Source organism: Camelina sativa, chromosome 14 (genome assembly GCF_030686135.1).
Source record: "Camelina sativa cultivar CO46 ecotype springtype chromosome 14, ASM3068613v1".
Classification (NCBI taxonomy): Eukaryota; Viridiplantae; Streptophyta; class Magnoliopsida; order Brassicales; family Brassicaceae; genus Camelina; species Camelina sativa.
In genome coordinates this window covers 7,451,108-7,473,252 of record NC_141893.1, presented here as the reverse complement: position 1 = coordinate 7,473,252, position 22,145 = coordinate 7,451,108, and the positions used below count along the sequence as shown (strand labels likewise).

The 22,145-nt window shown below is 37.6% G+C and overlaps 4 protein-coding genes across 7 annotated transcripts; 1 reads left to right on the top strand and 3 right to left on the bottom strand.

The window, feature by feature from the left end:
• The first annotated feature begins 116 nt into the window (after nucleotides 1-116).
• Nucleotides 117-4,227, top strand: LOC104740438 (transcription initiation factor TFIID subunit 12b). Of its 4 annotated transcripts, none has more exons than XM_019236240.2 (9): nucleotides 117-1,152; nucleotides 1,440-1,652; nucleotides 2,193-2,786; nucleotides 2,878-2,952; nucleotides 3,049-3,127; nucleotides 3,235-3,296; nucleotides 3,434-3,469; nucleotides 3,563-3,799; nucleotides 3,899-4,227. In XM_019236240.2, the coding sequence occupies exons 1-8, from the start codon at nucleotides 271-273 to the stop codon at nucleotides 3,743-3,745; spliced, it is 2,124 nt and encodes a 707-aa protein (XP_019091785.1). In that variant the 5' UTR covers nucleotides 117-270; the 3' UTR covers nucleotides 3,746-3,799; nucleotides 3,899-4,227. The 4 variants fall into 4 exon arrangements, with proteins under 4 accessions (XP_019091785.1, XP_019091788.1, XP_019091786.1 ...); XM_019236243.2 differs by having other exon boundaries at nucleotides 136-1,152; nucleotides 1,449-1,652; XM_019236241.2 differs by having other exon boundaries at nucleotides 154-1,152; nucleotides 3,906-4,227.
• On the bottom strand, nucleotides 4,213-6,450 carry LOC104740439 (uncharacterized). The gene is made up of 4 exons (XM_010461034.3): nucleotides 5,174-6,450; nucleotides 4,968-5,060; nucleotides 4,580-4,647; nucleotides 4,213-4,391 (listed from the first exon to the last, which is right to left on the bottom strand). Exons 1-4 carry the CDS (start codon nucleotides 5,909-5,911, stop codon nucleotides 4,283-4,285), a joined length of 1,008 nt encoding a protein of 335 aa, XP_010459336.1. The 5' UTR covers nucleotides 5,912-6,450; the 3' UTR covers nucleotides 4,213-4,282.
• A 439-nt stretch (nucleotides 6,451-6,889) lies between these two features.
• On the bottom strand, nucleotides 6,890-11,286 carry LOC104740437 (lipoxygenase 3, chloroplastic). Its single transcript, XM_010461029.3, has 8 exons — nucleotides 10,625-11,286; nucleotides 10,138-10,418; nucleotides 9,641-9,878; nucleotides 9,216-9,545; nucleotides 8,622-8,815; nucleotides 8,227-8,528; nucleotides 7,859-8,125; nucleotides 6,890-7,747 (listed from the first exon to the last, which is right to left on the bottom strand). The coding sequence occupies exons 1-8, from the start codon at nucleotides 11,016-11,018 to the stop codon at nucleotides 6,991-6,993; spliced, it is 2,763 nt and encodes a 920-aa protein (XP_010459331.1). The 5' UTR covers nucleotides 11,019-11,286; the 3' UTR covers nucleotides 6,890-6,990.
• A 5,150-nt stretch (nucleotides 11,287-16,436) lies between these two features.
• On the bottom strand, nucleotides 16,437-21,405 carry LOC147927922 (uncharacterized). Its single transcript, XM_087485941.1, has 9 exons — nucleotides 21,341-21,405; nucleotides 17,994-21,273; nucleotides 17,688-17,808; nucleotides 17,296-17,376; nucleotides 17,122-17,227; nucleotides 16,968-17,022; nucleotides 16,842-16,881; nucleotides 16,678-16,739; nucleotides 16,437-16,589 (listed from the first exon to the last, which is right to left on the bottom strand). Exons 1-9 carry the CDS (start codon nucleotides 21,403-21,405, stop codon nucleotides 16,437-16,439), a joined length of 3,963 nt encoding a protein of 1,320 aa, XP_087342067.1.
• Nucleotides 21,406-22,145: the final 740 nt, after the last annotated feature.

Here is a 22,145-nt window from a genome sequence, read left to right as displayed (position 1 = left end):
ATCAATGGGAAGTACTCAAAAGTGTTAAAGAGTTAGTTGTGTGTGAGAGTCTGTGAATAATGAAACACACAAGAGGTACACATACAGTATCTATTATTTTTCCTATAAAATCTACTGACGTGTACGGCTCAGATTATTCTATTTCTCTTTCTCAAGTATTTATTTTCTGGGGAAATTTCTTTTACGATTTCGTGAGAGAAAAAATCGAAAGAGAAAAAAAGGAAAAAAAAAAAGAAAAAAAAAAGGACTTTAGTTTAGTTTCTTCTTGTAATGGCGGAATCAATTCCATCATCGTCGTCTCTGTCACCGAAATCACTACAATCTCCTAATCCTATGGAACCTTCTCCTGCAGCACCACCTCCTCTTCCACCTTCATCATCATCGCAACAGCAACAACAACAACACATGACAGCTCCTCCTCCGGCGATTTCCAATTCTGTTAATTCGGCTGCGTCTCCGGCGATGACTGCAACTACGACCGACGGTGTTGTCCTTCAAAACAATTCGCAACCCAACAACAACATCTCCTCTCCCAACCCTACTTCGAACCCACAACCCGTTGTTGGAGCTCAGATCCCGTCTCCTTCTCCTCTCTCTCATCCTCCTCCTCCTTCGTCTTCTTCATCTTTAGATCAGCAAACTCAGCAACTCAATCAAACTCAACAGCTTCACCAACACCAAAACCAAAATCAAAATCAAAATCAGCAATTACCTCAACAACAACAACAGATGATGCAGCAAATCTCTTCATCTCCGATTCCTCAATTATCGCAACAACAGCAGCAGATTCTTCAGCAACAACAACAACATATGAGTCCACAGCAAATCCCAATGTCGAATTACCAAATTGCTCAATCTCTTCAGCGATCCCCTTCTATGTCTCGCATGAGCCAAATTCAGCAACAACAACAGCAGCAGCAAGGTGGTCAATACGGCAACGTTTTGAGGCAGCAAGCTGGGTTTTACGGTACCATGAACTTTGGTGGCTCTGGTTCAGTTCAACAGAGCCAGCAGAATCAGCAGCAGGTGGGTGGTAACCCTAATTTGTCCAGAGCATCTTTGGTTGGCCAAAGCGGTCACTTGCCTATGCTTAACGGTGCAGCTGGTGCTGCTCAGATGAACATTCAACCTCAGTTATTGGCTGCTGCTTCGGTACTACATTCCTTACTTTATTACTCTGTTTTTGATTCAGTTCATTACATCATATAGATATAGATATAGATATTTCTTTCTTTCTTTTTTTTTGTGTTTCTCGTTCTCTTGGTCCTATAGAATGCAATTGGATTAGAGTGTAAAGTTGTAGCTTTTTTATGAATTGGAGTTAACAACTAGTGTGTGATGGAGGTGACTGCAATTCTATGGTTTCTCCTATTGTGTGAACAAAATCACTTTTTTTTTTTTTTTTATTCTGTCTGAGACAAGTGAGCTTTCCGTTGTAGCCGAGGCAGAAATCTGGCCTGGTCCAAGGTTCGCAGTTTCATCCGGGGAGTTCTGGACAACAGTTACAAGGGATGCAAGCTATGGGAATGATGGGATCACTTAATTTGAGCTCGCAAATGAGAGGCAACCCTGCTCTCTATGCTCAGCAGCGAATCAACCCGGGGCAGATGAGACAGCAATTGTCACAGCAAAACACTCTTACTTCACCTCAGGTATGAATTCAGAAAAAAAAGTCGTATGACCTTTCTGGTTTACTTTACTTACACTTCTTTCTCTTAAATTGTGAACTTGTTTAGTAGATACAAATGATTTCTCGTCTTGGACCCTTATACTTAGGTTTTGGCTTTTCTCTTAAATTGTGAACTTGTTTAGTAGATACAAATGATTTCTCGTGTTGGACCCTTATACTTAGGTTTTGGCTTACTGCTGCCCAGTCTTAGTTAAACTAATCCGTGAGATGTTGGTAGTTTAATCACATAATATTGGCTTGCAGAGGTTTTTTTAGCGGTTTCTGTAATTGGCGACTAAAATACCTGAATGAGGCTGGAATGGTTCTTAAATTTAACAAAATTACCATGTCTTGTAAAACTGACATTTGTATCTATAGAGGTACGAATACATTTATGTTGTGCAAAATGCACAAAATTCCTGATCCTTTTATACGCATGTGTTTTGTTCTTTTCAAGTAGAAAAAAGAGTTACCATCTGACGTTTCCACTTCACTTGGAAACTTTTTGTAATCCCCTGTCTAGGTCCAGAGCCTCCAAAGATCATCTTCTCTTGCATTCATGAATCCTCAGCTAACGGGTCTGGCCCAGAATGGACAAGCTGGTATGATGCAAAACTCCTTGACGCAGCAGCAGTGGCTGAAGCAAATGTCTGGAATAACTAGCTCCAATTCATTCCGACTCCAACCGAATCAAAGGCAGGCTCTACTCTTACAGCAGCAGCAGCAACAGTTACCCTCTTCTCAGTTACACCAATCTGGTATGTCCTTGAATCAGCAGCAGTTATCACAGATTATACATCAGCAGCAGCAACAGTCACAGATAGGCCAGGCGCAGATGAACCAATCCCAGCAACAGCAACAGATACAACAGATGCAGCAACTACAGCAGCAACCACAACAGCAGATGCAGCAACAACAACAGCTAATGCAGATTAATCAACAACAGCCATCTCCAAGGATGTCGAATCATGCAGGACAAAAATCTGTCAGTTTAACGGGGTCACAACCGGATGCCACACAATCGGGTACAACAACACCAGGTGGTAGCTCAAGCCAGGGAACAGAAGCAACAAACCAACTCCTTGGTAAAAGAAAGATACAGGATTTGGTTTCGCAGGTGATTGTCTCTATTGAACTCTTTAGCATGTTTCTATCTTCTTCTGTTCATTTAAAAATATGTCTCATCCTGTTGTATTTATGATGTTCAGGTAGATGTACACGCTAAATTGGATCCTGATGTTGAAGACCTCCTTTTGGAGGTAGCAGATGACTTCATTGATTCGGTTAGGAGCTAATATCAGTTATTTAGTATTAGTTTTCATTTTTCGCTTTACATATTTGTGGAAAACTATCTCTATCTTACCAATACTTGATTGCAGGTGACGTCTTTTGCATGTAGCTTGGCTAAGCATCGTAAATCATCCGTATTGGAGCCCAAGGATATATTACTCCACCTAGGTCTGTACTTAAAAATTTTAATTTCGGTGATGACTGATGAGCTCTGTTAATTGTAGATTATAAGTAGTCGCTATTGTTTCTCATTTTGCTGTTTGCTGGATATGCAGAGAAAAACTTGCACTTGACAATTCCTGGATTCTCAAGTGAGGATAAAAACCAAACGAAAACCGTAAGTGATTTACTTTTTAAAACTATCCGAGAACTTAGTACACGTGAATGTGCATCGCTATCTGAATGTCCAAATGAGAATTTACGAAAGAAAAACATGAGTCTGCTAGATATTGATCTGAGGTTGACAACTTGCAGGTACCAACTGATCTCCACAAGAAGCGACTTGCAATGGTTAGTTAAATAGTAACTATCGCATCTCTTTGTGTACAGTCAAATTTATGGACATCTCTCTCAAGTTTCTTCAATGTGTTGTTGGGTCAACAGGTGCGTGCTTTACTAGAATCCTCAAAACCAGAGACGAATGCAAGCAACTCTAAGGAAACTATGAGACAAGTGATGGTGAACCCAAATGGTGGAAATCATCTCTTAAGACCATCACCAAGTTCAGAGCAATTGGTTTCGCAAACGTCCGGTCCTCACATGTTGCAACATATGACACGTTACTGAAGTACTTGAATATAAAAGTCTGAGCCAGCTCTCACTGCTATGTTCATCTTCTTGGTAAACTTATAACACAACAAAAAATTACCATATTTTCCATAAAGAAGAGAAGCTCGAATATTTATATGGTTATAGTCCTCACCTTTTACTTTTTTTTAGGTTTCAGGAGTTAACACATCTATGGAGAGAGTGAAGGCACAAGGAGTCAAACTGTATGTATTATATATATTAATTCATGAGTCTTATAGGCAATCAAATAATACAGGTGATTTGTTTTTTTTCATAGTTGCGACTTTCTAACTATTTCTTCTTCTTTTCAGTGAGTTTTTTTTTTCTTTATATTTTTTTTAGTTGTCCACTTCATTTTAAGCTTGAAAGTTTAGTCTTTTTGCTGAATCAGCAAGTCAGCAGCGAGTTCCATGTTTTTTTTGGCTTTGCTGCAATGTGTGAAATAATGTCCACTATATATACTATTTACTCAAATCAAATGCATATAGATATCTAATAGAAGTAGAAGTATATACAAAAACAGAAATCAAACATTTAAGATAAGACAAACGAAGTGATTAAATTATTGAGAGTAGTTGGTGCTTCAATGTTAACAGCGTGTCCAGTTTCCTTTATTATCTCTAATCTTGAACTCTCTAAATGCCTGCAAAATATATATGATTAATTTCGACATATTGATTCACGATCATTTTTATTTACATGCGTTTCAACGATCGATGTTGTCGACTACGATGGAAATAAACTATGTACGTAGTTATTAACACTTTATTAATTTATGGGACGCATTAGAGAAGATCGATAATGTAATGAGTGTATATAGTATAAGTTTACCTTTGCAGCCGATAAGCATGCTCCAAGGGAAATACTTTATCCTTGTCCCCCCAAACGATTAACGTTTTCTGCATTATGAATATCATATTAATCACATCATTTTTTATATTCGTAGATTCGATTTCTAGTAAAGCATCTCTTAATCCATAGTGTCCTCCACTGGCTTATAAATAATAGAAAAGTTGAAGCAAAGAAACAAAAATAGTATGTCTGGTCTCCAAAACAATCCAGTCACAAAATTAATATTTTCTACCAAAGTATAAGCGACTCATCAACAACTTGTTAATATTTTATCTTGATGCTTTAAAAGTTATCATTACTAGTGATTAAGAATCACAAAATATCAATTTTGAATAATAATAAAGCGAAATAATTTACTAAAAATCACCTGTGAGATTACAGTCAATTCTGGTTCCTCTTCTCTCTCCAACAAATTCTTAGCTAGCTCAAGAAGCTCCTGCCGATTTTTCTCATACATCACCTACAAGAAGAGAAATAGGATAATATTCACCAATTTCATACCTTTAGGCTCATAATCAACGAACAAACAATTTAAAGGACCAAATTTGCAAATAAACAGAAATAAAATCTTACAGAGATGAATTGGGAAAGGATGAAATCAGGAACCCAGTGAACGAACGTTAAACCGGTGTTCATAGAGATCTTAATCAACAACCGCAGATCCATCGGAGTTTTCGGAACAAGAATCTTGGAACAATCTCCGCCGTGTTTTTTCATCTCCGCCGTCTTCTGCTTCTGCGTGAACCCCACTCCACTGCTCACGATCACCAGTTTCTCAACCATCTCCGGCCACATCTCCGCCATTCCATACGCCACGAATCCACCGTAGCTTATCGAATACACCGAGACCCTTCCTCCCCCTACTCCTTCGACACAACAACAACCCAGTTTCTTCAATCCTCCGGCGACGCTCCTCGCCTGAATCTCGACGCTCCGATCTGGATTCCTCGAGTAAGATTTCCCGAAGAAGAGCAAATCGGGAATGAAGAGATTGAAAGATCTCGAGAGATCGGAGACTTGGTGAACGAACTGCCATTTGGAGTTTCCACCGTATCCGTGGAGCATGACGAGATTGGGACGGGAGATTCTACGGTGGCCGGAGATCCAGAAATGTACAGTGGTTTCTCCGTCGTCTAGATCGACGGTTACAGGTCGGAGATCGCAGAAAACCAAGAAATACAGAGATAAGAACGAGTCGGCGATTTTGATGAGTATGGGGAAATCGAAGAAACATGAAAACAGGCTTTGAAAGAGACTGAGAAAGATTGACAGGTAACGACGGAAGAGATGAACGTCTTTCATCGACGCCATTTTCAGATTCTGATGAGATCCGATCCTTTTTTTTTTTTGCAGAGACGACAAAGGTGGCGAGAGAGTGTGCTTTTAAATTTGAAAACAGAGTTTAAACCAATTCGGTTTATTACGGTTACCCACGTTAACCGGTGTTGTTCATCTAAACGTGGCAAATTGCATGGAAGCGTTTCGACATCTAGACTTACAATCCCATCTTAGCTGCTACCCTCTATGTTCATTTTTCAATGCAAATTAGAAACTGTAAAGAAAGTAAACGAGAATAGAAAAAAAAAAAAAAGGACTAAATTGAGCTATAGTTATTACAGCTGTTTAACAAGTATGTCCTCTCGCATGAGAGCGCCACTGGTCGATCGATATAAATTATACTGTCTCTTAATTTTGTCTTCTTCTTTACGTCATAATTAAATAAGCCCAGCTCGATTGTGAATCTCCATCGTTTGTTCAGGTTCAACTATAGGAAGACAACAGTGTATAACCCGTTGGATCTCTCTTGCCAACTCAAAGTTCCTCCTATATACGTACGTATACTGCCAATGATATTATGTCTTCCGGTCCAATTTAAATTTAAAGCCAAAGAAGAAACATTTGACATTATGACTGACACTGAGTGTCTCTAGTTTGAGTTCCTAGAAATAAAATAACGAAGTTGCAACTTTATATATCTCATTGTTGTGAAAAGATGATAGTTTGAGACCCAAGTTAGGTCATATTTATGACTCATAAATATAAGGAGCCATGCCACATTTCAGGCCCAACTTCGGATTCATTTTGCAATTAATATATTCTCTGTTTACAATAACACGTCACATGTATTCGAACGTTAGCAAAAAAATGTATTCGAACGTTAGCAAAAAAATGTATTCGAACGTTATGGGGGAAAAGACATTATTGTACTTCAAATTTCATAATAACATTGATTTTTTTTCTTCTTTTGTCTCAACCCACTGAAATATTTCTATTTCGAGATCTTGTTCATTTTTTTTTTTTGAGCCTGGTTTTACTAGAAGATCAATTATTTATAACAATTTATACATTTAATTACTTGCCAAATTAAAATTTGGTTACACGGAATCGTATCATATGGATACACTATTAGGAACACCTCTACAGGTAACACCAGGCTCAGAACTGGGAACCAACAACTCATAAGGCAAAACACCAGCCCCACACCTATTTCTACGGTCAGGATCAGAGTTCCTTTTCTCTATCTCTTTCTCTATCCTTCCTATCTCCGCCGCAAACCCATAAAACGCGTCAACGATCTCCGCATCTCCGGTCCATATCGACGGCTGTTGTCTCTCCCCTATATACTCTTCATCCGGCGAATGCGTCGACAACGTATCAACCACGGCCATGAACTTCGACGTCTGCGCCAAACTCGGCACCGACGAGAAGTAATACCTCTCCGGATCGGATATAAAGCTCGCGTACTCCGGATCCGACTCGTCTGGGATCAACCGCCGCATCAACGGTGGCCGGTTTGGGACGTATCCTCCGTACGGGTATTGTCCGAAGTTGAGAGCGGCGTGTTGAGCTGAGGCGAGCCAGATTATGGTGGTGAGGATCGAGACGAGGTCGTCGACGGTTGATAACTCCGGCCACCACTCCGCGTCGCGGAGGTCGGCGTGGCCGACGTTGATCGATTCGGAGTACCATAATTGTAGCTCCGTGTCTATTTTTATTAGGTTCGGGTTTGGGTAGTATCGTTCCACGTAGGTTCGGACCCAGGTTTGGATAGCGGACCAGAGTAAAAGGCCGTCGTTGGCGTATGGATAGTCTTCGATTAGGAGTTTTAGACCATGTGGTTGTGTTTCGTCTGGTATTGCCATTCCTCTGGAAAATAAAAAATAAATAAATTAAAAATTAGATTCTATGTAATAATTTAAAAGGCAACGCAGTGTGTGTGTGTTTTATTAGTGACATAGTTTAGCTAAACTAAAGTACCTGCGAATGAGATCGGCGGGGAGGCCTTCCTTGTCGAACCGCCAGCTGCTTTTGTATGCGGCGGCGCTCATTTCCATGCCGTAAGCGCCAGCAGTAAAGCCTCCTTCGATCACACCATCTGCACTGATCAACGATTGTCTAGCCAATGCATTAATTTCCAACGTGTATCTCATGTGCGGATCCAATAGCTTGAATATGGGATGCATAGCGCTCAATTGTCTATGTGCAGCTATTATAAATGGCTCTAAGCACGCATGGGTCCGTAACCTTCACAAACAAATATAACAAAAACATGTCATCAGTAGAGATACGTATATACTATTTGTTATAGATAAAATTGAATGATAACATATGTATTGAGTACTAACCAGTGATTGACAAGCTGATGGACACCAGCGTCGTTAGAACTAACGTGGGCTTTAGCGAGTTGCCACACCCAGTTGGAGGTTGCATCGACTGGAGGTGTAACCACACGCTTGGACCGATGTTTGGGGCCGTGAAATGGGAGGCTTAGCTCAATGGCTACCGGCTTAAGTGTGCCTCGACGGGTCAAGAAGAAAATGGTTCTTGTAGCATAAGCTTTGCGTCCGTCTAGCGCATTGATCCGGTCTAAGAATGGTAAGAATATGTCATGGTAATCCAACATATACAGTCTATTCTCTTCTAACGCCTGAAATATTACAAAAGACAAAGTTAATTATTTTTTTGATTAGTTTAGTTAATCCATTGTCGTATATATGGGGATTTGTTTAGACAAACGTACTTTTTGTACGGAGAATCCGTCAAGGTGGCCGATGATGTGGTCGTCAGTAAGAGCGGAGTGTTGTGGACCGTAGACCTTGGGGTCAAGATCGCTGACCGGTGGAAAAGTCGTGACTCTCTCAATGTTCACTGGATTGATTCCAGCTATTGCTTGACGTGCGAACTCGTCATCTCGTAGCCATGCGTTTTTATCCTCTGCATTATTTATTTTTCAGAAATCAGTTTATTAGTAATAACATTGTGAGTAGTATAAAGCAAACGCGCTTTTGTTATATCCGCAAAACGAATTAAGAAAAGCACGTGGAACATATGTTTGTTGTATTTGTACTTTACTATAGTGCGTTTGTCTGCTTTTTGGAACTAGAGGGCTAGCTCCCTTTTATCTAATTCTTTTTCTTGGTGGGATGAAAATTTCATAATGGGTCCCAATTAACGATACACAAATGGCCAAACAATGACCAATAAAATAAAGTAAAACTCTTGGAAATATTGTTAGGGGATGTCTCATGCTTGCGTTAGCATATATTTAAATGGCATGAGTTCAATTTATTAGTTTAAAAATTGATGCTAAGAGATCAATTTAGACTGTGCTTACTTGATAGTATTTTGGGAGTGTCGTATTTGAGGAGTCCTTTAGAAGATTCTTGGAGGGTATCAACGACGACCTTAGGCAAAGGGAACTTCTTAAAGATGTCATCTTGAAACCCTAACTTGAGTAACAAGCCTTCTTTATAGAGACTATCGATTTCGCCGAAGTCAGCAAAGTCCTCAGCTACAATACTAGCTTTGAGCGACGGAATTAGGTGGTGTAAGACCGCTTTTTGCCTCCCTGCAGCGAAAGTTTCCTGCTTTGACTCTTCGAACTGCTCGTCTCGTGGCACGTACAACGGTAATGGCTTCTCTACTCGGCTCTCCACTTCTTTATCTGTCAGCAACGTTACAGATCATTCATTAAGGTTGTGTTCATTTTATATTACTACATAAGTGATGTTTTTGTTAAAATTTCACTATGAAATATACCAGTAACGGTTGATTGACGACCGGTACGACATCGTCTAGGGTAAGGAATCTCTCTGCCGCCGAGTTTGGGGCGAGAGAGTTCAGACGACTTGTCAGGATTTCCAAGGTCGTTGTAAACATCAAAGTCGTAAATTCTGTCTGATAGTTTTCTCACTGCACTCCCATCTCCTCTTAGATACTTCAACTCTTTCTCCCTCAGTACTCTTAGTCCGCCTGGTGTCTCATTCGGCAAATACGGCTGAGAATTATATTTCAAGTTACATAACGTTAGTTATTATTATTATTATTATATCATTTCCAACCACAAAAGAATATACTAGTACTACTATATAGTTGGGAGATGGGTATTATTATAATATGGACCCCTCATGACATAAATATTAAAGAAGATTTTGAAACTGATTAAGATTTGTAATCAATTCGTGGGGGGATCGAGAATGACGTGTTTTAAAGATTTGGTTAGGAACCATGATTAATTACTTAAATTAATCAGTTACCTGATTAGTGAAGAAGATTCGTTTCTCTGGGTGATCATTTTGGGACTGAACCCAAGAATTGCATGGAAAGTGAACAGGACCAAGTGCGAAGCCTTCGATGGCTATGCTCTCCAAGAAAAACTCTTTCTGATGTTTATTCATAACGGTGATGGCTCCCGGCATCCCAAACGCTGCGTCCACCGTGAACTCTGCCGTGTAGTGAACTCTCTCTGCCTTCGATTTCGATTTCTTTGACCAATCCTTTAAAATCGCCGCATTGCTCTTCTTTGGCAACTTCGTTTCTGTTTATATCAATAGGTTTAATTTTTTTTCTTAGTATTACAAACCCATTTTAGAAACACGAGTCTAGAAATCTCATTTAGGTTTAAATAAAAAATTATATAAAAAACCATTTTAGAAACACGAGTCTAGAAATCTCATTTGGATTTAAATAAAAATATATATGATTGTTCTGTTTTTTTTTTTTTTTTTTAAGAAAACAACTTACTTGGATCAAGTTGGGTGCTAATAAGCTCCAAGACGATGTTTCTACCTATTTTATCGGCAAAAGCATCAAAATGCTTAGCAATAGTGTCTTTCAAATCCTCCTTGTTCTTGTTCCTCACAGTAACCACAGCTCTCACCTTGAACTTCACAGCCGCTTTCTCCTCCTCCTCGCTCTTTCTGTCTCCGGTGGTTGTAGAAGTACGCAGCGTTTTGATCAAATCTTCGCTGATGGCCGCAACCACACCGGATTTTGTCTTTCTTGGTCTCCGATCAAAAGGGTTGATGGAGAAATGTGTTGTCTGTGTCCTCTTCTTGAAATGCGACGCCGGCGAAACAAATGATGATGACCTTTCTGTGATAAGAGGATAACCCATTAACTCTTTAGCTAAGGCCATCACGATGACGTAGATTAATTGAGTGATTAGTAAGTATTCAACTGAATGAATCTTGAGGTATACTATTAGTGAGAGAGGGAGAAGGAAGGAGTTGTTAATGTACGTTTTCTGGTTACTAATAATCCGGCAAGTGAGAGAGATATATATAGAGAAAGAAGTCTTGCCGTCCACACGTTTTTGTTGATTGGACTAAGAGGATTGTCTCTACGGCAAAAGTAATGTCCTATCGGGAGTTATTGGTTTGAATAGAGTTTTAAAAAATTTAAATGGTATATAGAATCTGTTGTTATTAATTTGTGATTTGTAAAACGTTATTTAAAGTCGTTTTAAATCTTAATAAACCTGGGTTATTGAAATCATACTTTTCTAAAGTCATTAAAGGTTTTGTGTTAGTCAATTAAAAAAAAAATCTAGAATTGTTAATGAGTTTAATTATTATGTTATTGGTTTATGATTTTAGACATTTTCTTTACAAAATAAAGTCATGAAAAGTATCATAAAAATACATAGATTGTTTAGAAAACTTTACAAAAATTTAGAAAACTAATCAACAAAATTCTCTAGCAATCTCTAACTATCTTTCAATTATTCATTTTTAAGAATTTTGTTAAAATCTTAATAAATTAGAATCCAATACCATCACCTTATATTTTTCTTTTTATAAAATGTGAATACTCAACACATGTTTGAAGTAAGATAATTTTTCGTTCCAATTTTAGTCAACTAGAGCTAGTTTTCAAACTGATTACTCTTATTCTGATTATGATACCTTTCATGATACATGTCTTTCTTTTAATTTTTAGAAAAAACGTATGTTATAGGAATAATACAAAAAAATTAACGTGAAAAGAGCCATACGTTGTATTTACGTGGCGTATAGTAGTAGAATTTCTTGTCCAATCCAAGATTCCTAAACATGTTAATTAAAATTTACAGATATGATTGGAACAAAATAAAGTTTTTATTATTTTTTTTTATAAAGAAATTAAGGTTTTGAATGAAAGGGTATGATTTTAGTAATGATATTTGAAAACCAGAGTATTGTTCTCAAGGAGTTTTACTAATGCATAGTAAGTATTAATCTTTAATTTGTATAAATTAAAATTACCAATTTGTCAAAGCAACTATATGTGATTTTTTATTACTGATAAATAATGTTTCTTAATTAGTACTAATCAATATAACGTGAGAACACATGAGGGGTTTGTTTTACTTTTTTACTTCTCTCTTTGTTTGGGTAAATAGGGAATTTACTTCGTCAACCAGTGTTATATTTTATCTTTGTAGTATAAAGTTTTGCGAGTTGCGTTATGAACATCATAGTTGGCTGGCTATGTTTTACCAACCTGAGAAGACATATATGTTGTATTTCACTAAGGCCAAAAAAATAGAACAAAAGCAATGTGTGTGAAAAAGGTGGGGTAATATATATATAGTCAAAGACAAAAGAGAGTTCCGAGTCTAACCGGACGCGTGTAGTTTACCGGCGAGGAAGCAAAGGAGAAACTCCATTCATGACTATTGTAACCTCCAATTTCCCCAAATTAACGGATTGCACTTTAGTGGATTCACCGGAGAATGTTGACCATCGTCTTTTATCTCTATAAATATATATATATTATTTTTAATTACTATAAACTAAGAAAAGCCACGAGAAGTAAATAAATAATTCGACACCAAGACCTTTGAAGATCGGTTGGTAGTTGTTTTGAGAAAAAAAAAAAAAATCATAAGCAAATGGGGTTTGGTAAGTTATGAATATATATATATATTTTTTTTGGTAAGTTATGAATAGTTTTACACACAATCATAAAAGAAAACTTAGCCGCAAATAGATGGGACATAAATATGTACTTTCTGCTTAAAATAAGTACTATGCGGCATACAAAACAAAATTATTATTTAGCTGAATTACTGCCTAGCGTTAATTAAACTTAACCAATATCATTCTGACCATTTTTCGTAAAAATGAAAAACTAACCTGTTTTTGTTATGCGGTTTGAAGAGATTATGGTTCAAATTAAAATCAATTCAATGTTAAATCTATTTGTTTTTTTTTTGCAATGGAATTGCCCATGTAGTAATTTAGGGTAAAATTATAAGTGTAAAATCAAATGTGATTTGTTTAACAGGTTAGAGACTAAATCGATATGAATTCAAATATAATGTTATCTTTGAAATAAAAATTTATTTGGTCTCCAATCATACAAGATTATGAAAAAAGAAAAAGATGATATGTGAATCAATAGAACTCGGTGGTCTCAGATTCGCTCGATGGAAAAAGCCTAAGACACTCTCATCTGCAACCGACTAATTTGCATATGTACAAGATGGTGTGTGACCAAAAAGCATTCCATGTATAATTCAAAATATCCTATCTGATCATATATTAATTATATGGTGTGTTACGATCGAAAGTAATCGTACGTGGTCCATGAACACACACAACACAACCAACATAGAATAATTTCATATCTATATTTATTTAACTAATTATTTATTCGTGCCTATGTGATTGATCCCGAATCATCATTTCATGTCGTTAAATATTATGTTTATGTTGCTATACGTCAAAATTTAGTGTTTTAATCGATTTCCAGCTTCTTGAACAGCTAGCACGCTAAACTATACTATTACTCCAAAAAAATAAAATCAAGTACAATAAACAAAGTCAAACAGAAATATTCAACACAATTTAAAATGCATGTATAATTAAAATAGTACTTAAGACTTTTGATTCGTGAAACTCGGTTTAACAAATTATTGAGTTGGTCCAACTTTCGACATGGAGTAGTAAACTTATCGGCGTGTCAACATTTTTGTCAAAACAACCGCGGGGCATTGATTTATAGTATAGATTAGCTTTGATTTTGGATTGTGTCACTTGCGCTTTCTTTTAGCTATAAAAGTACTATTTATTTTGTGGATCGAGTATCATTTTATTATAAAATTCTGTTTACTTACTTTTTAATAAATACCAACAAATGAAAATGTTAATTTAGGAGAAATGAAGAAGTGTAACATGCATAAATTAAATCATAATGATTAATGGGAACGATGAGAAAGCATGTCTATGGACGGTTCAGGTCTATTTTGATGGGCAGAAAATTAATAGCGTACTTCTTTTATGTTATGAAGTATATATAATTGCACCCACTGCTTCCTTTTTAACTTGCACCGTCCATGAAAATTGCGGCTTTAAAAACTTAAGACCTTATTAGAGTTTTTTTTTTCTTTTTCGTGAGACCTTATTAGAGTTAATATATTGAAGCATGGATGTATTTTTTTCAATACCAAAAATACACAATTTTGCATCGTTCAATAATTCTCTTTCATTGGATCAAAAACTTATAATGACGTACTATTCTTTTATATTTAAATAGTTTTCATGAGTTTTACTTTCTTTCCAATAGAATTATATTTTTAATGCAAAATAACTATACTTTTTGCATAAGCTTTGCATAATACTTATTATTTAACTTTTGCTGCAATTCTCTTGGGTTTTATGATCAATATTTAATCCACAATTTAAATAAATATTCCTAGAAAATGTATATAATTGTATCTTCATTTATTTTAAAACTAATTTAATTTTCTTATAATATATAATTTAATATATTAGTATTTCTCCATTTCTGTACCTAATAAAAATTTGTTCTAGATCCGTCGCTGCTTACTTATATGCTTAAACTATAACCAGTATTATTCATAAGCTCTGCATTATGTTAATACCGAACTGTTTTGCAACTAAACTGATAATACCATAACACTTGATTTAAAATAAAATAAAATAAAATACTGAGAGTATTTGCACCGTCCAGCTAAAACATCTATGTTGATTTTGGTATCATCAGTCACAGCAAGAATTTAAAGAAGTCAACTTTCTTTTTTTTTTGCCAACGAAGCCAAGTAGATTATATTTGTACATGTCAATATCAGTTAATTGAATATATAAAAGAAAAGAGAAACAAAACTATGAGATTTTGGTAGATCTTAAGTTGGAATGCTACACCACAAGACGTCTTTGCGAATTCCGGCTTATGTATCCGTCCACTCTAAGACGGTCATGTCCTCTGTCTTCCACCGTCCATCTTGTTTTTTTTCATAATTAGTATTGTTAATACGTTTAAGTTTTGATTGTATTGATTCATCTAATTAAAATTGTTACTCTACTACATAAACAACATTCGTCGTTAATAGAAGTACTTTTCAAGACGTACTCTTTAATATAGTTGAAAAAGTTGTCAACCACATTCGTTGTTAATTAGTACAGTAGAGTTAATTTTCAACACGATTTCTTTTTAGGGTACAAAGTTTGCTTTTGAGCTTGATTTTAGGGACAGACACATTGAAAACTTCAGTGATGACCTCCGTACAGAACTAAATTGGAGAATGCTAAGGACATGTCCACCGGTAAGGACTAATTAACAAGGTTGCTAATATAAATTAATATAATAATGAAAGAGAAGAGATAAAGAAGAGAATTATTTCTTCTGTTGCTTGTGGAAGCAACAATTCTCAACAAATATAAACATCTGTTGTTACTATTAATTATGATTAAAATAATATTTTTTTTTAAAGAAATGCTGAGAGGTGATGGTGGCTCTCCAATTCCTTCTACCTCATGTTGTCAGACAACCTCCAATGGTGGATTTTAGTAGAGGTTTTTAGTTTAAAAGCTAACAAAAATTAATCAAAATTCCAAAATAAGCTAAGAATCGGGTTTCAAATAAGAGTTTTTAGAGCAACTGTAACGGTGACTCTTAATGGTCTTAGCAAAGTTCTCAACGATAAAAGTAATTAAAATAAACGACGTAATAATTTTATTAATATTAAAACTAGGTTGGAATCGCGCTACGCAGCGGAGTTAGTTTTTGTTATATATTTCATGATTTTTTTTTTTTTTTTTTTGTATGAATGTAAAATTGTTTTCAATTAATTAAACTGTTTTTACAACAAGTGCAGATAGTAGAAAATTTAGTGGAGAAAACCAAAACAATTTAAAAGTTTGTGTCATTACACATTGAAAACTATTATCGCAGACCGGCTTCAAAAGCGGCAATGCAAAACTGCAATATTGTGCTGAACCTGTTTTTCTAGAATTCATAATTTAATATGTTGTTTAAAATCTTTTGATAATTACAATGCTAATTCTTTTTTTTGGTTATTATTATTTGCATCATGATACTTGAGTTTTTGATTTCATAAATTTTGGTTTTTTAATATATTTTAAATGTTATTACCTGAAAAATAAGTTTTTGTTTCTTTAAAGTTATATGGATTGATCAAGGTAAGGTGATGATTGATTTATTCTTCTTTAAAATGTTGCTTGTAGAACTTGATCATAATTTTGTAAGTGACTGATAAGCCTCCAGGTAATATAACTTAACACAATATGCTTTTACAAATCAACATAATCTAAATAAATACCTTGAAAACTATGTTGGGTCTACTAAGCTCGATATCTAAATAATCAGAACCATCCAAGTGCTTGCAGAGGACGTCGATTGGCTTCAGTCGACCTTCACGTAATCTGATCTTTGACCTCACCTTGCTTTGATCGAAATGGAACTGTAGATCAAGGAGATATATCAAGCATCATACACCAAAAAAATCTAAAAGAGGAACTAATTGCAAAAACAAAGACACGCAGTTATACTTCTTCCTCTTTATTCTCCCAGTCATGGAACTCAGCTCGAGCACGTTCTCTATCTAATAATGCTTGCATACAATAAAACAATGTTAAGTCAGTAGATATACAGTATGAACCAAATTAGAGAGATGATAGGGTGAATATGAAACTCAGTCATATACTCCCTATACATCTCTTTGTACCAAACGATTTTGTGAAAAAGTTAGGGATCTGGTTATTATAGCATGAGACAGAATTTACCATTTCTTTCGCATGTCCAGTTTTCTCCAACGTTCTCTCTTCTCTCCTCCTCTTACCCTTTTATACCTCTGTCTGCGCATTGAACTGAAGTGCTTAAGACAAACCATAAAGCTCATTCCACCAGAAAGATAAAACAAACAGTTAAGGACATCGAGAAAATAAAAAGTTTTCTAGCTTTCCTATATGATAAGTAATGATTATTATACATACCATTCTTTCCCTGCGTCTTCTCTTTTCAGCTTTGACTGAAAATTCTTCCAGCCATACCTATACTCCGCGGTGAACATCTTTTTCAATCTTCCTCTGACACACAAATCTGATATTAATAAAATTTCATGCATGAGAATGCAGACTCTTATTATAGTCATCCTCTGGTATAATAACCTTGTTCTCTATTCAACCTCACATGTCCCATGACATCTCTAGTCTCTCCTTCCTTTCCTACTGCCTTCTTGTCCAACGCTCCTGAAATTCAGTTTCAAAAAAATAAAAACAACAACAACCACATGATTCACTAATTCAGTAAAAGATGCAAACAAAGTGAATGATTTATATTACCTAGAGGCTTATCAGTCACTTGACAAACTTATGATCAAGTTCTTGAAGCTATATATGTTAATCCAAGCATCAACTTTTTACTATTCGTTCTGCCACGAATCTCGAACCAACATACATAGAGAAGCTATGTTACCTTTTCAAACCTTCATAACACAGGGCAACAATTTTCCATAAACACTATCCCAACGAGCTATTGCACATATAATATAAAAAAATACCTAGATTCAGGAATTGAAATCCATTCCCAAAAGTGAGGAATATCTCCCATGCGATTGAGAAGCCATTCATCGTAGATAACATGATACACCTCTTCCCACTCCCTTCCTCTAACCAGATGCTCTTTCATATACCGGAAAAAAAAAATCCCAAACAAGCACAGAGAATCAGTATCAGAACTACATAGAAACAGACAAATTGCTCCCAGAAAATAGCAGAAACATTCTCAGATAAGCTTGTGATCACATTCTTTTTTTTTTTGTGCAACCAATTGATTCATTAGCTAATTAGTGGGCTAGGCCCATTACATAGGAAGCTAAAGCGTTTTTTGCCAAGCAATCGGCTTCGACATTGTTTAAACGAGGGGTGAAACGAAACGAAACATGAGAGAACATTTGGGAGATCTTCAGGATATCGCAGAGAATCCCGTGGAGTTCCTTTGGTTGGTTCTCCGAATTAATGGCTTTGACCAGGTTCATCGAGTCAGAAGCAAAGGTTAAATGGGTGAGTCCCAGGGTTGAGGCCGAGGATACAGCTTGCAGCATCGCCAGTCCTTCGGCTACAAGCGGAGATTGTACATTCGACACCGGTGTGGATCCTTGGTCCACAGTGATTCCGCGATGGTTCTTGGAGATCCAGCCTAGTCCTGCTTGTTTGCTTGTATTCCATGCCGCATCCGTGTTGTATCTTATAGTGTTCGCATCTTCCGTGCTCAGATCTGGCTGTTCTTGTACCTTCGTTGGCTGATTCGATTTGATCTGATTGTGCGTCCACTCTTTTGCTCTAATGGTAGCTTGCGTAATGATCTCCATGGGCTGTAGCTGCTTATCTTCAAATATTCTTTTATTTCGACTATGCCAAATAGCCCAGAATATCCATGGAGTTAGATTTCCTTCTTCAAGCCCCACCGGAGGTAAGCATTTTAGGCTCTTAGCTGCATCAAATCCCTGCTGGAAGGTAGAAAGTCGATCAACGTTTATCAAACCCTCGCAGGGACTAGAGTTCCAGATTTCTCTTGCAACTTGACATTTGAAAAAGAGGTGTAGAGTCGTTTCCTCCTCCCCACAGTGAATACATTTTGCTTCCGTATTGATCTGTCGATGTTTCAGGTTCTCTCCCACAGGTAAAGCATCATGAAGGGCTTTCCATAGGAGGATTTTAATTTTTGGGTTGCATTTGATTCTCCATAGTTTTGCTTTCCAATCGTAGGCAGTTGTAGTCTGTAGCTCTGGACTATCCTTGGGTTCCTCGTGTAGAGCCATATAATAGCCAGACTTCACCGTGTAGATCCCAGAACTCGAAGGTAGCCACGCCCATTTGTCTTTGCCTCCCAGTTTGCTTGGTCTCAGGCTTGTAATTCTGTGTTCATAGCCTGGAATGGTTTCAGCGATCTTCTCCAGGTCCCATTCTTGTGATCCTTCTATTAGTAGGTCTGCTACTTTTTGCATTTGAGCTTGCTCACTAACTGGTCCCATGGGGGTTTCTGGATTTTCTAGTGATAGCCAGGGGTCCTTCCAGAGGAGGGTAGACTGTCCATCACCAATTAGCTTTCCCATATGTGTTTTAAGGAGATCTCTTCCTACACAGATGCTTCTCCACCCATGAGATGCGTTGTTTGGGACAGTGCTATCCAGGAAGTGCGAGTTTTGGCAGTATTTATTCAGGAGAACTTTCGCGAGCAGACAAGCCGGCTTGGAGAGCAGTCGCCAACCAACTTTTGCTAGTAAGGCATCATTAAACTTTTGTATATCTCTGAATACTAAACCCCCTTCACTCACTGATTTTGTCATCTTCTTCCAAGAGATCCATGACATCTTTCTTTTGTTTGCAGGTCCATCCCACCAGAATCTAGTTAGTGCAGCTTGGATTCTTTTGCACAGGGAGGTAGGTAGCTTGAAGCATGTCATAGCATATGAGGGCATAGCTGTCAGTACGGATTTGAGGAGGGTGAGTTTGTCTGCCGTGGAGAGGAACTTGGTCGACCAGCTCAGAACTCTTTGTTTAATTCTATCAACGATAGAGGTGAACACATCTCTCTTCTTGCGGCCAAAAAGTTCAGGTAATCCAAGGTATTTACCTTGACCTCCTTCGTGATTTATTTTAAGATCTTGTTTCACCCTGATCTTTACAGATTCTGCTGTCTTTTTTGAGAAGGTGATTGCAGACTTTTGGAAGTTGATTTTCTGACCTGATGCCTTTTCATAGCATTGCAGGATGGATAGGAGGGTCTTACAGCTCCGCTTATCTGACCGGCAAAAGAACATGGTATCATCCGCAAATAGGAGGTGGTTGACGCGGGGGCAGTTCTTTTCCACTTTGATACCTTCTAGGGTGCCCTCACTTTGAGCCTTGGAGCATAGACCGGACAAGACTTCGCTACAGAGAATGAAGATGTATGGGGACAGAGGGTCGCCTTGTCGAATTCCACGCTCAGGTTTGACTAGTCCTTTGGCATTCCCATTGATGAGGTAAGAGGAAGATACTGTGGTGATACACTGCATGATCCATCTTATACATTTTTGGTGAAGACCCATCTTAACCATGACTTGTTCTATAAAATCCCATTCGAGTCTATCATATGCCTTGCTCATGTCTGTCTTAACAGCCATGTAGCAACGTTCCTTTGCCTCTAAAGTTTTCAGATAATGTAGGGTTTCGTGGGTTATAAGAACATTATCACTGATAGCTCTTTGTGGGACGAAAGCTGATTGGTTTTCAGATATCACCTGCTGGAGGAAAGGTTGGAGACGCTTCGAGAGGATCTTTGCAATGATTTTGTAATAAACTGAGCACAAAGCAATCGGTCTATAGTCCATTACTTTCTTTGGGCTTGTTATCTTTGGAATCAGTCTGACATGTGTGTGGTTGATCTTTTCAGGTAGCATTCCAGTGGAGAAGAAGTTTGAGATCTCTTGCACTATCACATCTCCCATAGTGTGCCAGTTCGATTGGAAGAAACTCGCCGAGAAGCCATCCGGCCCTGGGGCTTTATCTGCATGAATCGCATAGCAAGCAGCTTTGATTTCTTTTGATGAAGGTTCAAGGATTAACTTTGCGTTCATCTCTGGGGTGATGGATGGAGTTATAGCATCATTGACCACTTGGCTTCTGTTTCCCATTTCGGACTGGAAGAGGTTATTATAGTACTCAGAGATAAGTTTCACTATCCCTTCTTCTTCATAAGTAGGATTCCCTTCCTCTTCTTCCAGTACAACTATATTATTGATTGCTTTTCTTCCTTTTGTTGCCGCATGGAAATAACCAGTGTTTTTGTCTCCCAGAGCAAGCCAAAGTTGTCGACTTCTTTGTCTCCAGAACTCCTCCTCTGCCTGGTAGGCTAGCATAAGTTCGTGATTTATCTTCGAGATTTGTTCTGAGTTCAGACAGTCACTACTCATAGCCTCTTCAAGGTTAGTTCTGAGCTTTTCAATTTTCTTTTGACTGTTGATTTGTTGTTCCTTGTTCCATTGGATGATGACTCTTCTGCACTTACTGATTCTTTCATCAACCGAGTCTTCAGGATCTAGGTTCCAGGCAATCTCGACCAACGTTTTGACTTCTGCATTTTCTCGGAGGCGGCGGTCAAATCTGAACAAGCCTTTTTGTTTTTTTCTTTTCAGGGTTGAAAGATACTACTATTGGTCTGTGATCCAACCCTTCAAAGCGGAGGTATTCACTTCTGCCTGAGGGATACGCCTCTGCCCATGCGCTATTAGCCATAGCTCTATCAAGTCTGCATTTGACCAAATGGGTATGTCTCCTTCCTCTCCACGATAAGAAGTTCCCAGAATAGTTTAGGTCATACAAATCACATACTGAGATAAAGGTTCTTAGGTCCACAAATGAACCCTCAGCTCTAGGTGGTCCTCCTCTCTTCTCTGCGTTGTTGATAATGTCATTAAAGTCACCAGCAAGGATCCATGGGTCACTTCTCCCTTCGCCAAAGGTGCGTAACTGATTCCACAGTTGGATTCTGTTTGCCCTGATGGGTTCACCATACAGGAATGTTACATAGAAGGTTCTGCCTTTAGCTTTGACTTTTATGTCTATGTAATTCTTGCAGGAAGACAGAACTTCCACTTCAATCGAATCCTTCCAAAACAGTGCAAGGCCACCCGCACCTGGTGAGCTTGGTGGCACAATCAGTTTCGAAGGGTAAGTCAACCCTTGCAGTTTTTGGAGAACAAGGTCAGTGTTATTTTTTGTCTCCATGAGGAATAAAAAGTCAGGAGATATCTTTTTACAGATATCTCGAATCCTGCAAACTGTTATGGGATTCTCCAGCCCACAGCAGTTCCAGCTCACAATTCTTAAGGAAGAGGTTTTGGTGGATTCTGAAAATCCACCAATCTTTTCTTTGCTGCAGGTATGAGCTTGATTTTTGAGTCTCCTTGTCTTGTCACTATTGCTTCTGAATTGCCTTGGGTTTCTCTACTACCCGAAGGACCTGCTTGTTGACT